This window comes from Etheostoma spectabile, chromosome 6 (genome assembly GCF_008692095.1).
Source record: "Etheostoma spectabile isolate EspeVRDwgs_2016 chromosome 6, UIUC_Espe_1.0, whole genome shotgun sequence".
Classification (NCBI taxonomy): Eukaryota; Metazoa; Chordata; class Actinopteri; order Perciformes; family Percidae; genus Etheostoma; species Etheostoma spectabile.
In genome coordinates this window covers 20,070,940-20,088,053 of record NC_045738.1, presented here as the reverse complement: position 1 = coordinate 20,088,053, position 17,114 = coordinate 20,070,940, and the positions used below count along the sequence as shown (strand labels likewise).

Here is a 17,114-nt window from a genome sequence, read left to right as displayed (position 1 = left end):
CCCCACCCCGGGATATGATTGCCCCCACCCCCCAATCCATTGGGTTAAAGTGCTGTCAATCGCACACTTGTAAGTTCCATCGGATCGGAGTATTCTGCAAATTTTCCCAGCCCTTGTCACATGATCAACTGTTTCCATGACAACTATCCCAAATTCTAATATCATGGAACCAGAACTGGAATAGGTTTTTTTTTGTTAACAGACTGAGCTTATAAAAAATGTTTATTGTATTTAGTTATAGAATGTGTTTAAAATGAAAACAAGTGAAACTAATAATGAATGTGATGTTTAGCAGTCGTACATTATGTTGTTCTGGCCCATCCAATTTTTCCTTTTATTTCTAAGCAAGTTTTCTATGCTGTATTTGGACCAAATGGCCCCAGAGGTGTAGTTTATTCTTTTCTAGTGGGTATATACCTCATTAGTTTGCGGTACTCGACCCGTATTAGCCAAAACAAATTGCTAAATAAGTGAAAGTTGTGTCACAAAATTATGTTGGTACATATCATTGCACATTTTTTAGTGGGTATGTGGAAATTCTGGCGCTTTCTTAGTGGGTATAGTTACTTGTAACAAGTGGTCTGCTGCCTAAAAAATATTATTTATTAGCTCTACCTCTACACAAATAGTCACATAGATAAGAATTTTTTTCCCTATTTTGCCAAAATGTATGTACACTTCGATTTTAATTATCTAGGATGACAATTCTACAAAAAAACCTGTGTAAAAAGAATGAAACACACAGAGCCGTAGGGTTTAGATTAGAGCAGTGAACATTTATATCATAATTTACACTTTTTGACATTTTTGCACATAAATAACTATGTAAACCAGAATGTAAACAGAGACAGTCCTTTAAGGGGATTCTCCTCTGGAGTTAAAGCTCTGATCAGAGAAAGAGACGCTTTGGTCAAACATTAGTTAGAGAGAGAGAGAGAGAGAGAGAGAGAGAGAGAGAGAGAGAGAGAGTTCAGGTTGTTGATGTACAACTGCTGCAGAAAATCACAGTTGCATTAGTAACATTAAGTTGAGTCTTAATGCCATTTCTGACCAGTTTCAGTGATATTGTACACAGTGAAAATGCTACAAGTATCAGCACTGATGTTATAAAGTAGGAGGAGGGGGCCAGTGCATAAAAGAAGGCCGAGGTGCTTTGGTGTCTGCCAGTTCAACAAGATGGCGGACTGGTGTGGGGGGGGGATAAAGAAGGGGCCATTGCTTCTCAACCGAAATGTGAACAAACAACAAAAACAAAACATCCACAAAACTCGAAAGACACACAGCGAAAGAGTGAACAGTTCATATACACATGGTACATCTTCCCTTCTTCAGCGTTAACATCCCTCAAGTCCTTCTTCCCTTCTTTTCATTTTCCTTTTTTGTTTTGTGTTTGAAACTAAAAATGAAAGCCACGTGAACTTTGGTTACTAGCGTCAAGTGTGAATCCCTCGTTGACAGTGTTGTAGAAAAATAAAACGAAAAAAAGGAGGGACAAAAGGGGGGTGGGTGGGGGGTCCATTATGTGCTACATGTTGAGCGGGCTGAGCCCAGCTCCTTTTGGACCACATGAAAAGCTGCACTCCAGTTTCAGTTTGGTTTCTTCTTTTTCTTCAAGTAGCGAAACGCAAATAAATAGAAAGCTCCCACCTTTAGCTGTCCCTTTAAAAACACACACATACACACACACAGACACACACACACACACACACACACACACACGTATCATCACATGCACACTGAGGTAACCGTTGTGAAAAATGTACAAAAAAAAGCCCTTTTTGTTTCAAATTAAATTAAGTAGGCATCAGAAAAAGACACTGACGTACAATAGGGAAGCTATCAAGCAGGGTTGACAGAAAGCTCTTCCTGCTAAATTGACAAATTTATGTGCCGCACTTTGGCAAGTTTTTATATCCCTTTTTTTAAACCTGCTATGTTGATTTCTTAATTTTAAATAGATAAAACCCTGAAGAGTGGACACCCCTGTTTCTATAGGCCAGAGGTCACAGGACGGACGGATATAGGCATAGAGAGAGTGACTATCTACAGAGAAATGGCCACCGAGAAAAACAAAAATAACAGAATCCACAGAAAAAAATAGTCTTTTACATTGATTTCACCCCGTCAGTGGAACCATCCCTTCCACTTATTGCTTTTTGAAGACAACAAATAAAAAAAGTATAATAAATTAAGGAGGTTATACAACAACTAATTGATCCAAAAAAACAACAACAGAGACATTTGAAAATAGAAACCAAATAATACAACAACAACAACAATGATAATAGCATTATCTTAATTACACTAAAAAGTAAATCCTGGGTAGATGATTGTCTCTAAGTGTAACAAACGCTGAAACCGCTAAGTAGTCATGGGACAGTGTCTCTTGAGCCCTGAGTACGCAAGTCCCTGATAGGTTGAAAACCTGGTGTAATCATGGTGTTCCTCCTGAAGACCAACCAGATAGAGAATTATTTATTTACAGACGTTGCTCCTGGCAACTCAGTCCGCCTTGAGCCGCACAGTCTCGGCTCTATGTCCCTTTCGGTTTAAAAGTAACTTAAGCGTGATCTTCTGACTCCTGCTTGACGGTGACGTTGGCAGGAAGCTGCGGGACGTGGCTGCTGTGCCGCATCTTGATGACCGACGTCTCATTCGGGGACTCGTACGCACCGTAACCCGTAGACATGAGCTCGGTGGTGCAACCCTTGTGGTGGGGATGGAAGCGGGAAGACTTAAGGTCGGTCTCCCTCCACAGCATCCCCAAGACCTGCTTCTCCAACATTGCCTCCACCTCTGCGCCCCCCTGCAGCTGCTCCAGCTGCTCGGCGTGCTCGCTGACGTCAAATCGCTCAATCTCCTCGTTGGCGCGTTGCACCTCCTCCAAGGCGACCTGGCCGGAGACCGCCGGGCAGTAGCCCTTCAGGTGAAGCCGCAGGCTGCACATGTGGATGTAGTGGCGGTGGCAGTGGGAGCATTTGTGCGGGCGTTCGCGTGAGTGCAGTCGCTTGTGCAGCTTGAGGTGGACAAACTGCGTGAACTTGGCCGGGCAGAGCTTGCAGTGGTAGGGCTTTTCCCCAGAGTGGAGGCGCAGGTGAGTTTTCAGGTTGCTGGTGCTGCTGAAGCGCTTGTGACAAACCTGGAAGAGGAGAAGAGACGAAAAAGAAAAGGATGTCAGCAGCTTGTAACATCCCACCAACTAACCGCCACATCGCTCTAGGAAATTCAGTCCGATAAAAGTGCATCATCAGCGTTGTTTCTCACCGGACATTCATGTGGCTTCTCCCCTGTGTGGACCAGGAAATGTTTTTGCAGGTGAGCCAGCTGGGTGAAGCCTTTGTTACAGGTCTGACATTTGAAGGGCCTCTCTCCACTGTGAACACGAAGATGAACCTGCACAACAATGAAGAGGGAAAAAAAGAGAGATCTGCTTAGCCACGTTCAGAGCCAATCAATCCAATCCACTTTATTTATATAGCACAATTTTAACAAACACAAGGTTTCCAAAGTGCTGCACAACAAGAAAATACAGAATAAATAGATAAAACAATCAAAGCACAATAAAAAAATATAAAGTACAATAAAATAAATACAATTAAATGCACTGCCAGCATACGGTAAAGGTATACACATAAGATCAACACTCTACCTGGTGTTAAAAGCCAATGAAAAGAGGATGTTGATGTTGTAAATGTCAAAGAAATAAACAAATATTAATTCAATATTAGTTCTAGCCAGTGAAGAAATATTCTTTGACAAACATGCAGAGTTTGTCGGTTGGTTTTGTCTGTGTATTGTGTTTTCTGTAAAGCCCTTTTGTGACACTCCTTGCTTTGTAAAGTGCCCCAAACCTGCTCCGCGGCCTAATTATTGAACTGCAATCCACACATTACAAAGGAAGCAGACATGGTGTTGAAAGACAAACACGGGACAACTCACCTTCAGGTTCGACAGCTGTCCGAAGGTCTTGCTGCACACGTTGCACTCGTACTTGATTTTGCCGTTCTGCTTCTTCAGCGGGTACGGCAGCGCCTTGTAGCCCGCTGAGCCCGGGCCCCGCTTCACCTTGGTCAGGTTGATGGCCTCCTCATCAGAGCAAGTCTCGCTGGCATTGCCCAGCAGGGCTGAGGAAGGCTTGGTGGGCACCCGCTCACTGAGAGGTGCTGTGCCTGCTGTTGGGGAGCCGCTGGAGGGGGCGTGGGTGGGTCTGTGTGGGTGAGGGTGGCCTTGGTAAGGGTGGTGGGGCCCTGCTTTGTCCTTCAGAGAGGTGGCGGCTGAGAAGGCACTGGTGGGCCTGGGAAGGAGGAAGTCTCTGTGGGCAGAGATGGGGGAGGGGTGGACGTGGTCAGGCATCAGGAAGCGCCTCCCTGCTGTGTTGGAAGACAGGAGGGGCACGTGAGGGGGCAGGTAGAGAGGGTACATACTTTGAAAGATTCCACCAACGGTGGGGACACCACCTCCAGGCAGAGGGTAGTGATGGGGAAGGATGTAGCGTGAGTAGGGGGCTCCTGCAGGGTAGAAGGATGAGGAGAGGGGGGTAGGTGGCGGGGAGTAACCGGGGTAAGAACCCAGCCCGGCGGGGTAGAAAGATCCTGACGATGGTGACGGACCCAAGGGGCTCCCCTGAGGGCTGCTGTCGGGGCTGCTCCTTGCCGACGGGCTGGGCGTGGCTGAAGACTGGTTGCCAGGAGAGCGTGACGCTGGGTAACCAAGCTGGCCAGATTTGTGGCCAAGGAAGTCTTCAGGGATGTGAGGGTGGGGCCTGAGAGCCGGGTAGAGTGCGCGAGGGTATAGAAGGCGCTCAGGGCTATCGGCGCAGCGCGGGCGAGTGGGAAGCGGCCGGCTGGGCTCCCTCTTTATGGACGAGGAGGAGGAGGTGCTGTTGGTGCCACGCAGAATGGAGAGGACGCTGTGTTCCCTCTTGGGCGGCGTAGGGGTGACTGCGACGGGGGACGGGCTGCAGGCTTCGACCAAACGCTCCTCACTGCTCACCTGCTGCTGCTTGACCTCCAAGATAGACTGTTCTGTAGAGACAGAGAGAAAAAGAGGTTAGTGGGAGTTTACCGGATCAAGATTGGATCCTCATGGTTCCCCTTGGGACCCCATAATAAATAATTTCTTTGCCATTTAAAATAATAATCATGACTTCTATTTACCAACCAAATACTCAAATTCCTTTGAAACTGAGATTAACTTCTCTACCGCAAAGATATGTGTGTGTGTGTGTGTGTGTGTGTGTGAGAGTGAGTGAGTGTGGGTGTGTCACACAGGGTTAAGGAACACCATAAGTAACCCAGTGGGCCAATTAAGGTGACAGATTTGACGAACGAGCGTAAGGGACGAGGGTGGGGGCGAAAGACAGGAAGTGAGGCGTGACAGCTGCCTTCGGGCATTGTGTGTTTAAATCAGTATGTGTCTATGTGTGTGTGTGTGTGTGTGTGTGTGTGTGTGTGTCGGTCGGCGTGCGCCTATAAAATCAAGATAAAATCAAAATGGTGGCAGACAGACAGGGCTGATGGAAGGTTTCCTGCTAAAGATATCCTCCAAAAAAGCTTGGCCTCCACCTGCCCCCGTCCGCACACGCACACGCACACACTCTTGACAAGGTTTACACACACAGAGGCGCCTGCAGACAAAGCCCTCTGTCTGATTTGTTGACTCTTCCACTTTTGGAGAAGACACACACACACACACACACACACACACACACACACACACACACACTTATGATCAAGCTCCTACTCTCCTGATCTTCCTGGCCATTTGCTATTGTTTCCGGGTCAAAGGTTAGATTAGAGAGCTTCCTCTTCAGTCACTCACACCTACTGTCTCCTCTGCTTGATGAAAGAGTGGATTAGGAGGACAGCTCACACACACACTCTTAAAAGCCCCTGGTAGTCAGCTTGCAGCACATCTCACCTGCTAAATGGCTGCAAACGGGTCCTTAAAACGCCGCTGTCTATTATCTATAAGCTCATTTACTGCCCAGTCAACCTTTTACCGTGAGGTCATCAAGAGGCGACTGTGTGTGTGTGTGTGTGTGTGTGCATGTGTGTGTGAGAGAGAGATGGAGGTTGTCAAAGTTAATCCTGAGTGCCAGCACTCATGAAATTTGTTTGACTCTCCCTGATTCTCACACACACACACACACACACACACACACACACACACACACACACAGTGACCCTTGCATCTGGAGTATAGTGGCAGTGTGTAAACATTGAGGTTATCAGTAAGAAAGCCTTCCTCCTCTTCCTCCTCCTCCTCCTCCTCCTCCCTCCTTCCTTCCTTTTTCTAGAAAACAAACAGGGCAGCCATTTGGAGATATCAATCTGTCAACACGGCCCTTCTGCCAGGAAGTTCAAGTAGTCACACGAGGGGGTGGGAGGGGCAACTCTGCCCCAGCACTCCCTCCCACCTTCTTTCTGGTCTTTTCAAGTAGCAATATATCAAGGCAAACGGCCGCAACACACACACACACACACACACACACACACACACACACCACACACACACACACCACACACACACACACACACACACACACACACACACACACACACACACACACACACCACACACACCACACACAAATATGCACAGTATGTGTGAGCAAGCATGTGTTTGAGATGAAAGAGGGTGTGAGAGGTTGGCATGACATGCTCCTGTGTGTGTGTGTGTGTGTGTGTGTGTGGTGTGTGTGAGAAAGGAGAGTGTTTTTGTCTGAGAGCTGAGCGTCTCTGAACACAACCATCCACACACATATGGCTGACAGGTGCTTTCAAGTGCAACACTTAAAGAATGCTAAACGCGGCGACAAAAAGAGAGAAGAACAGAGAGGAGAAAGTGAGGGAGTGAGACACCCTCAGTATTTTAACACACACACACACACACACACACACACACACACCACACACACACACACACACACACACACACACACACACACACACACACACACACACACACACACACACACACACACACACACACGTCTGGTTTAGCTATGACTGCACTGGAAAGAGCAAAATCTGAGGTAGGCGAACATGATACAGACAACAGTAGTTAATTGTTGCACTACTCTGGAATAAAACACAGGAGGTTGCTGGGTTAGACCAGTATCTCTGGTGCCCTCTTGGGACACCGAGTTCAATTTAAAAAAAAAAAAGACCAAAACAGAGGGAAAATGCATTTCCTTATCAGATTTTGATCAGTAATTGTCTCATATCAGCACCTGATTTAAGACAATTCAGATCGAATCAGAGTTTAAACTTTAAAGGTCATCTCAGATAACTGAAATCATTTAAATAACTGAATTGCATCCACTTCCTCTTCTTTTACCTTTTGCCCTTGTAGCTGGGTTCCGGTTTGACGTTACTTAGTCAGAAAGATCGTGGTTTTCTTGGTTTTACTCAGCCAATGAGATTATTTCTGACTCCGTTTGTAGACCTAAAACTCCAGCCCAACAGTCAACACTACTCATTTTAGGAACGTACAGGCTCATCAGACCGGAAAAAAAAGCTCTAGAAACTTTAAGGTCTGTAGACCAAAGAGAAAACTGCAGCCAAGTGCAGGTAAGGCTCTCTGCTGCAGGTAAACATTAGTATTCAAGTCACTGGAGGGTCAACAGAGGCCTGTGGGGCTAAATAACAGGGGCAGCTAATGAAAGACAACACATATACTGTATACACGCACTCAGGGCTTTGGAGAGGGGAGGGTACAAGGGGCAGCGGGGATGGGGAGAGGGGGGTTGGGGGGGGGTGGGTACCTCCTGCCTCTGGCCCCCAGGTCATGCGCATTTTTCCGTGGGCAGTGGAGTCGCTGAGGCTGAGTCTACTGCTTCTTATACCACCCTAACACTGCCATTAGCCTTCAGTCACACCTGGAAACCCCTGAGCTCCCACTCTCTCTCTCTTTGTGTTCCTCTGAGCTCTCTCTCTCTTTGATCAGCTCAACTAAAGTGGATGAGTGCCATTAGTGTGCTGTGTCATGAAAGGGTGAATTCCGTTGCTGTATGTCCAAATCTGCGTGTCTCTTTGCTTACCTGCTTAACATAGGCTACAAAAAAATTCTCATTTACAATGTTACACTCATGATTTGGGGTGGATATTAGCAGTTAGGGGGTTAGTATTGTTACAGAAGAATAGCTAAACACTTTTCCATGAGGATGGAGAAAGCGGACTCTTACTTTTAGACGTTTCTTCTCATAAAAAGGTCTCTGCTCCTTTTTATTGAGGTTGAGTGAGGTTGTGTGTGTGTGTGTGTGTGTGAGTGTGAGCTTTCATGTTGGAAGCGGGTCTTTAAGTGTGTAAGACTGTGGCATTAGGGGCCATATCCCCCTGTCTGTGTAATTACACTGTCACTGGCACTGGCACATACACACACACACACACACACACACACACACACACATATATACACACACACAAATAGAACGATGGCACTGACAGAGATGAAAGGTTGTTGGTCTTGTATTCTTGTGTGTGTGTGTGTGTGTGAGAATATAACAGGCTAACGTTCAGAGAGGAAGGAGACACTGCTACACTCAAAAACACTGGTAGGCTTTAAGAGCGGCGACAGGACACACTCAAGACACACATACACACACACACACACACACACACACACACACACACACACACACACAAGATAAAGACTGATGCGATCGTGGAATGATAACCAAGACGGGGAAAACTGGACCCATCCTATTGAAACCGTTGGAACCATCTTAGAATAATGGGGACTGATGCACTGTAACCCCCACAACAAGGATGTAGGAACGAGATATTCCTGCAGCCCAGCCGCGGCTCTCTGCTCCTGCCCCCAACCCCCCTGCCCATTTTTCAGTGGGGGGTAAAAGAAGAAAATGGGGGGAAAAAAAAAAAAAAAAGAAGAGGGGAGCATGCAGTTCTCACCCAGTGCACCCCAGCTCGCACTGGCGCAGAGAGGTTAAGATTTCTGGTCAGATAGTTGAACCGGTCCATAACGATAATGACTTTTTCCCCCAGCCTTGCCCATCAATGAGAATGTACTTTCACAGAGCTATCCTGAGTAGAATAGTAGAAACGCTGTAATCCATTCATTGGAGGGGATTGGCTATTTTCTCCAGCTCCAGCTACTAGCTACTTGGAAGGTAAACCCAGCTAACTCTTCCCCCACACCTTAGAATGCATTCTAACTTCCCACTCCAAGAGAAGAGTGCAACAGAGCGGTTAACAAACACTAAGCTTCAGAACACCGTATGGCACAGAGACCCCCTCAAAGCTTCCTGATGCGAGTCTAGATTTGAGCAGAAAGGTACTGTTTTGCATCACAGGAGTCAGAATCTGGGCTTAAGTACGACCCGGCGCTAGTCCAGCCATGTTTTACACACAGTCCTTTACAGGCTCCAGAGTGAAATATCAGATAGACATGGCAGCCTCTCCTGCTTAGAATAGCGGACCTCCGATGAGGTTTGCTAGAGAAGCTTGTAACATTGCTTGTCTAATGAGATAGAAAGACGAAACAAAAAGCGTTAATGCCCACAGCCTGCTACACTGAATTGCATGTCCATTTAGAAGATACACCATCTGCCCCCCACGTGTCCTGTGAAGGAAGCCAAATCTAAGATACCTGGCCGAATCTGTTACATAGTTAGCTGAAACTAAAGACACGGTGTGCTCTTTAAAAAGGTCTCAGTGTAGAATAGCTCATGATTAGGAGACTTTACAGCAGCCGATGTTGCAGTCACCACCTTATGCCTATGCCCCACCCCGTTAGGACCCCGATAGGACCCCAGCCACCTGTTTGCCCAGCACATATCACCGCAACAGTCATCCCCAACCCCTGGCCCTGTGCAGTGTCAATATGCACCTAACCTTTATGCCAACCGCACCGCTCAACCCCCAAGAAGGTTTTTTGCCTGCCAGCAAGTCCAAACAGATTGACGCTGCACACCCTGTTTCCGGATGTGGGAGTGGAGACATTTTCAAGCTGGATGTAAATCCGAGGCGTCAGACTCATCAGAGAGGCCCCTTAAACTGGAAGGGTTCCGCTGAGGACGAGTTTAACCGTACCTACCAACAAGTCCCAGAATGTGCAAATGTGCCAGGGAACATGTTCATTTTGAGAAACTTTGAAATACAATGTTCATTCATGTGACGAATCTGTACTGTTCTACAGTATGTCAACACCAACATTTGTCTATACTAAGGAAAAATGCCTTGCCTGAAAACGATCTAGCAGTGAAAAAGTTTTTCCTTCAAAGAGAAAATGCCCACTCTTTAACCGTCCCTATCTCAAGTCTGCCCCCCAACATGAAGGTCCCCTCACTAGTCGGCAACAGTTCCATTTGTTGAATTGTCCCTGAATGGCCACCACCTCCAGCTCTATGGACCACAGGCTCTCATGTATCGGTCATATTGATGAACAATGGAAAAGGGATACCTTCCCAGATGCAAGGCTGAGGGATTTGTCAGAAATGCTGGACTTACCTGAGGATCTAAGATTGACTGCAACAAATGGTACTGATGCCATACTGGGCTGGCATTGAAACAACTTTTTCGGCTAGCCTCTGATACGGACCAAACAGAGGCACTTCACCCAGTACGGTGAGACGGCTGTCCCTATCTCACCCCATCAATAGGGTTCCAATGTTATCGGTACATACTGACAATGACTGAAACACTAAACGGTACGTACAGTGAGAACAGCTTTCACCCAGCCTAAAGCAACAAGGTGAGAACTTTTAATCTCGAGGTTGTTTAGTGGCATAAACAGACAGATGAATATGCAGGTGAAAACCAGAAAGAGAAGGTTGCAGTACAAAAAAACAGCGAGCAGTCAGATTGAGTGGTCGTGTCCTTCTCAGCCTTTTCAAAGAGGAATGACACGGCTTTTTCCAGCCGGACCTAACCCGCGTGGCCAGATGGACCTTGAGTTCTTACACATTAGTCAGAATCAGGAAAGTTTTTCCCTTTTATCAATGCGGATGTTTTTCTAACCCCCTGACACGCTAACTCTGCTAGGACGCACAATATCGGTACGAGTGCAATCCATTAGGACTGAGTGTTTACCTGCCCAAGTCTTTGAAAAAAAAAAAAAAGAACTGTCACCGACAGCCACAGTGAACCACACAGGCGTCAAACTCAGGTACTGCTGCTACTGACAGATGGGGATCCACCCGTAGATTGTAGTACCTAACGACGAGAAGAGAAGTTGTTAGGAAATGCTGAGAGACGAGGTCACTCCTTCTCCAGATCAGACATGACCTTGGCTGTATTGAACGACTGAAAAAATGCTTTTTTCTCTAAAGGACTCTGACCATTCATCGCACCTACATGTCAGTTCCCTAGCCACTCTATCAGGAGATGAAAGGTTACCTTCATGACCTCATAGCCAGGGCTGGGTTAGGAAGTCAAACTCTTCTATTCCTACCTGTGTTTGTGTGCGTTCCGGAAGAAGACGGGACCTCAATTGTGTATAGTTACAGAGAACCTGAACAAAGACACATCCTGCCCGCCACCCCTCCCTAGGTCCAAGACTCATGGACATTTAGGTGGTAATTCTGGTTTCTCCCTCTTAGACCAGGACAGCGACCCCAGGGTTCATCTCTGAAGAGAGCAACCAAGACGGTTTTTTGACGCCGTGGGGACTTATATTAGTGGATCACGTATGCCATTTGGCTCTGAACGCCCTCAGGTTTTCAGCGGTGTATGAGGACATGTGGGAAGGCTCCGGACAATATCTGCATTCCTTATCCTGGACGCACGCTTCGTTTTTTAGTCAACCTTCGACAGCACGTAAATCACTTCCAACGTTGCAACTTCTCAGAGAGTCATTGCACAAACTTAAGCCAAGTAAGTGTGATCCTTAAACCCCGTCCGTTTTTATTTGGGCGAATTAGTATCCGCAAGGCACTAGAGTTGACCCAGCCATTTGAAGATAAGAGAATTGAAGAAATTAGACCGGGACTGTAGGGTCATCCAGAAAATGTTGGGGTTTTACTCACTTCTACCGGCAGTACATCAACGACTTTTCGAGACGCCAGCTGTTTGTATGACCTCCCTGAAGCAGTTCCAGATAAATTCTCTGAGCACCCACAGAAAACAAACCAAAGAATTAATCATGTTGTGCCCGTCAAACACCCATCCCTTGTGGACTGACCAGCATCACCGGCACTTGAACTTTGTTGACTGTTTGCTTCCCGCCCACCAGTCTTAGGTTTCCGCTGTTTCACACAGCCTTTGTGGTACACACGGATGCGTCACACCAAGGCTTAGGATCATTCTTTAAATCAAAAGCAAGAGGGAAGCTTAGTGAGGGTCCTTGCTTATTGCTCGCGAACCTTACGGCGCTGAGAGACGATTCACTACCACTCTGGCAAGAGCTAGAATGTCTAGCTCTAAAAGGGCAATCCACTGATAATTTCCGTGTTATTTGTACTATGCTGCTCCGACCTTTCACTGGTACAGCGATAATACCCGCTCAGCTACCTCCTGTCTACTGCACAACTGAACGCAACCCTCCAGTTGGGTTTCAGAATTGCTGTTTCCACTTTACGATAAAGGAGCAGGCCAGGCCGGAGAACAGTGATGTCCGATGCTTGGGTCGAGGGATGCCACGGGTGTAGAGTCCCTAATGCAAGAATGTTCTTAGGATCGTTCCGCCAGACCCCATAGCTGCCACAATACAGCCAGTTGCGGTACAGAAAGGATCTTTTGTACCTTGGTCACTTTCAGCTGCATTATGTCGTATCTGAAAGTGAGACAACCGCCTGCATCAATCAGCTCAATCCCGAAAGCTAGGATTACGAGAAGGACAATATCTGAAGCCGCCTCCGTCCGTGCTGGCTTCCCAACAGTCCTGGTTCCAAACTGCCATTTACAGAGCAAAAATACTCCAGTCCAAAGACAAAATGCCATTCAGAGAAGTGGCAATTGACAGTAGACAGAGGTGATGGCATTCTGTACAGAATCACTCCATCCCGTAGCATTAGTCCTACCAGAGTCAGTACAAGTAAAGTGATGGAGGATGCCAATAACATTGGACCAGGTGTACAGACCGTACTGTATCACTAGTACCGTGACCGCTTTTTCTGGCCCGATATATGCAGTCTTACCTTGAGCCTATTGACTAAAACTTGGAGCTTGTTGTCAAGTCAGAAAAAGCCAGGCCATGAATAAGAGCTCCTCTGACAACTTATGACAACACAGCCATTTGAACTGGTATGTATAGCTTCCTCATCTGACAGATCAAAGGGGGATAAATAACTCCCGTATTGTTGATTCATTTTAACACGTTTCACTCAAGCCTACGCCACCACATCAAAGTCAGGAAAAACTGCTGCAAATCTCATCTTCAATGACTTTTGCCCTAATTTGGCTTCCCCTCCCGCATCCACCATGACCAATGGGGGAATTTGAAAATCAATTGTTCCATCAGTTTAAAGCACTCGTTGGCATGGCAGGGTCCAGGACACACCCTACCACCCATGGGGAACGGTCAAGTGGACGTATAACAGGACATTGTGCAAATGCTGAAGACACTAACTGAGACACAAAAGTCAAATTGGAAGGATTGCTCTGAATAAACTGGTCTATGTATAACTGCAACGCCGTTGCGAAGTGACATGGCTATCTCATTTTAATCTTCTGTTTGGGAGAATCACCCAGGCTTCCAGTTGCATTGCTCTTGGCTGTGCACAGAGGCAGTTCCAGTAACCAGCGAGCACTATGTTGGACCAAATGGAAAGCAGGAATGGAAGAAGCATAACGCCATTGCAATGAAAATGCTAAGAAAGCTGCTGAAAGAAGTAAGAAATACTATGACACTAAATTAGGAGTCAGTGCTACAGCCTGGCGAGCGGTACTGTATAAAAAACCTGACACCAAGAGGAGGACCAGGCAAACTCCGTAATTGTTGGAAGATAATCACACGTATTGAGACAAATTGTCATGACCTGCCGATTTATGAAATTGAGACCAGAAAAGGTAGAGGACGCTCCAGGTGTCTTGCATAGAAACTTGCTCATGTCCTGTGACCCACTTACCTCTTGAGACACAACCAGAAAGAACTGAGGTGACAAAAAATAAGGAAAAAGAGAAGACACCAGCCTGCATCACAGCCTCTAGATTCTGACGAAGCAGCGAGGATGAATTTACCTTCATCATGAGCCGCTACAGGTCTCCAAATTTCCCTTCAGTACCGGAGGAGAGGTAGCTGGAGCCAGCAAAAGAGTCGGAACACAGGTCCGAATCATGAAACAGACGTTGTGCGGCAGTTCCCCTGATACCTCCAGCACAGGCCTCATGTTGAAAAACAGTTTGAGGACCACAACACAGTTATAGACCTGCGCTGTGAGAGAATTTTGCCTGATGATCGTCCACCCAAGTGCCTTTCCTTCCTTCCTACTGCTGCACGCAAAACCCAGGAACCAGCCTACCATTGCCACAAAGAGAGAGACTCCTCCACACGTATCACCCTTATCAACTTGTTATCCTTCCTGCTACAGTATCCTCCACAACAACAATTGTTCCTGTTCTACCCTGTACCCTGACGATTCCATGGCTGCCATCACTGCAGCAATATTACCTTCAACCACCTTACGTGAATGGACTTCAGTAAATGGGAGGCTATAGACATGTTTAACCGTGGACTACTGACTGATTTCATTGACTGTCATAAGAGACAATTTGCAGACTATGCATATATATCATTAAAAAGGATGGACTGTTGATCTAAAGGGTGTGGAAAGAATGCTTATGGGCAGTTTATACAGCCGTTCAACAGGTAGGGACTGTGAAAATACCTTGTTGGTTCTTTTTGAACTGTGACCTTTGACCTCTGCTTAAGTACTAGCTTACAGAAGAGGATGTTCCAGGTTCAGTGCAGTAGAGACTGGTTAAAGAGACAATGTTGATAATGTTGGGACAACATTTATTTTGTCGGGGAGAGTGTGACGGGTTAAATTGTATAAGTAATGTGTAAATTGTATTGTATTGCTTGCTTTGTTTTCTGGTGCCTAGTTTAAGGGTAAAAGTACTGATCTGTGATCTACTAAATACTCTTAATCGGTGAGCCTGAGATCGATTGCTCTGGTCTCCGCCCAAGTCCCTGGGGAAGTCGCGGTCTTTTCCTCATTACACTAAAGTTCTCCGTGAGGAAACATACCCGTATCACTCTCGTGATTATTCTCCCCTTTTCAGGTACTTTATGATATAAAACAGAGTTACTTTTGATGTAAAACTTGCTAACATGTCAGGGTGTTTTAAGGTGTGTTTTAGTAACGTTTTGAGTAAGTTAGAGTTAAGTTTGCAAAGTGTATAATGTGGTGTGAGCCGAGCCTCCCTCTCTGTTGCAGCAAGGAGTAGCGTCGTCTGAGAGTAGCTGCCATTTTATGTTAATTTGTGAATGAATATGTACGCTGCTAATATTTTGCGGTGTTATTTGATGTGTTTACAGCACTTTGCTAACGTTGTTGATACAGTTAAAGTTTTACTGAGCTAAAACTACGATGTGCTTGACAGTTATATTGGAAATTAGTATGTTTTAGTGAATTACAGAGTAGGCTGTTGTGACTTGAATGAGCCTTGTATCCTACAAAACTACCTTTTCCTGTATTTTGTTGTGTAACATATGTTTACTTTGTAAAATTATTACACTAAAGTTCTCCGTGAGGAAACATAACCGTATCACTCTCGTGATTATTTCTCCCTTTTCAGGGCGTACATATACACACACACACATAGAACGATGGCACTGACAGAATGAAGGTTGTTGGTCTTGTATCTTCTTGTGTGTGTGTGTGTGTGAGAATAACAGGCTAACGTTCAGAGAGGAGGAGACACTGCTCACACTCAAAAACACTGGTAGGCTTAAAGCGGCGACAGGACACACTCAAGACACACATCCACACACACACCACACACACCACACCCACACCCACACACACACACACACACACACCACACACACAACACACACACACACACACACACACACACACACACCACACACACACACACACACACACACACACACACTCACATTTCAATTGATTTTTATGTTTTTTTTTTATGTTTGCAGCTCCAAACATCAGACATTTACACAAATAGCATGTTCTTTCACAAAAAAAAAATCTATAACCCTAATGTTTCCCTAACCCTTAAACTAAAACTTGAACTTACTGAGTTTCTGCATCATCAGCTCTCCGGATGGCGGGTAGTGGAGACGCCGGGCGAAGTCGTGGCAGTACCACACGAGCAGCTCAGCGCCGGCCGGGATGGGCTTCACCGTGTAGAAGTAGATCTCCATGCCGTTCTGACATGCCGCTATGTTCTGCTCTGCGGCCGAGTGGGCCGGGTTCACGTAGCGCATCCAGTTAGAGCGAGTCTCATCCAGGCCGTCGACGAAGTGGTGGAACTCCCTGTCCTCGTAGATCTGGAGTGAGGGAAGGAAGGAAGGAAGGAAGGGAGGAGAAAATATTAGTAAGAGTTTAGTAACATCATTATTGATGTTGTTTTAAGGAATTGCAGTTCGTTAAATAGAAAACAAAACTCTTTTATGACCTCCGTCCTCTACTTTTGTCCTTTTCTCCGTTGACTTTCTCTGAATGACTTTGCTGACCGACTGACTCACAATCTGAATGAATTACCGACCCAATAACTAAATAGACAAGTAGTAAGGAGTCAGCCAGTAAATAACTTCCTCAAAAACTAAGTTACCACCAAAGCACACTACATCCAACCCTCTTACATCTTACTATCCCTCTCTCCATCCCTCCATCATTTCAATCCTCACCATGTCCCTCTCTTCAGCTTCAGACGAAGAGACGGAGACCGAGCGTCGCGGAGGAGGAGTTCCTCTTTTATATTGAAAAGGGAAAGGAATAGACAACTCCTTTTATAACTCTTCCCCCCCCCCCGTCTGTTTCTCTTTTACTCTTTTTTTGATCTCTTGTTTCTCTCGGCTCACTTTGCATGTGTGTGTGTGTGTGTGTGTGTGTGTGTGTGTGTGAGAAAGTGAGATATGAGCATGAATGGAAGACCTTTCTGATTTAGTGTCTACTTGTGGTTTGGAGCATAGTGAGTCTTTCTTTTTCATGCAAGTCACACACACACACACACACACACACA

At 46.0% G+C, this 17,114-nt stretch overlaps 1 protein-coding gene and 1 long non-coding RNA gene across 3 annotated transcripts in view; one reads left to right on the top strand and one right to left on the bottom strand.

Moving 5' to 3' along the window:
* The first annotated feature begins 883 nt into the window (after positions 1–883).
* Positions 884–17,114, top strand: part of LOC116691541 (uncharacterized) — a 17,722-nt gene continuing 1,491 nt past the window's right edge. Inside the window, exons 1-2 of the long non-coding RNA XR_004332503.1 lie at positions 884–968; positions 14,191–14,195. This is a non-coding gene — a long non-coding RNA (uncharacterized LOC116691541). The remainder of the gene's footprint in view (positions 969–14,190; positions 14,196–17,114) is intronic.
* prdm1a (PR domain containing 1a, with ZNF domain) overlaps positions 1,386–17,114 on the bottom strand; it is a 31,446-nt gene continuing 15,717 nt past the window's right edge. For both annotated transcript variants that reach the window (XM_032519246.1, XM_032519248.1), the window contains exons 4-7: positions 16,167–16,419; positions 3,940–5,024; positions 3,265–3,393; positions 1,386–3,139 (exon numbers count right to left, since the gene is read on the bottom strand). In XM_032519246.1, coding sequence (XP_032375137.1) covers positions 2,561–3,139; positions 3,265–3,393; positions 3,940–5,024; positions 16,167–16,419 — 2,046 coding nt within the window. In that variant the 3' untranslated portion in view covers positions 1,386–2,560. The remainder of the gene's footprint in view (positions 3,140–3,264; positions 3,394–3,939; positions 5,025–16,166; positions 16,420–17,114) is intronic.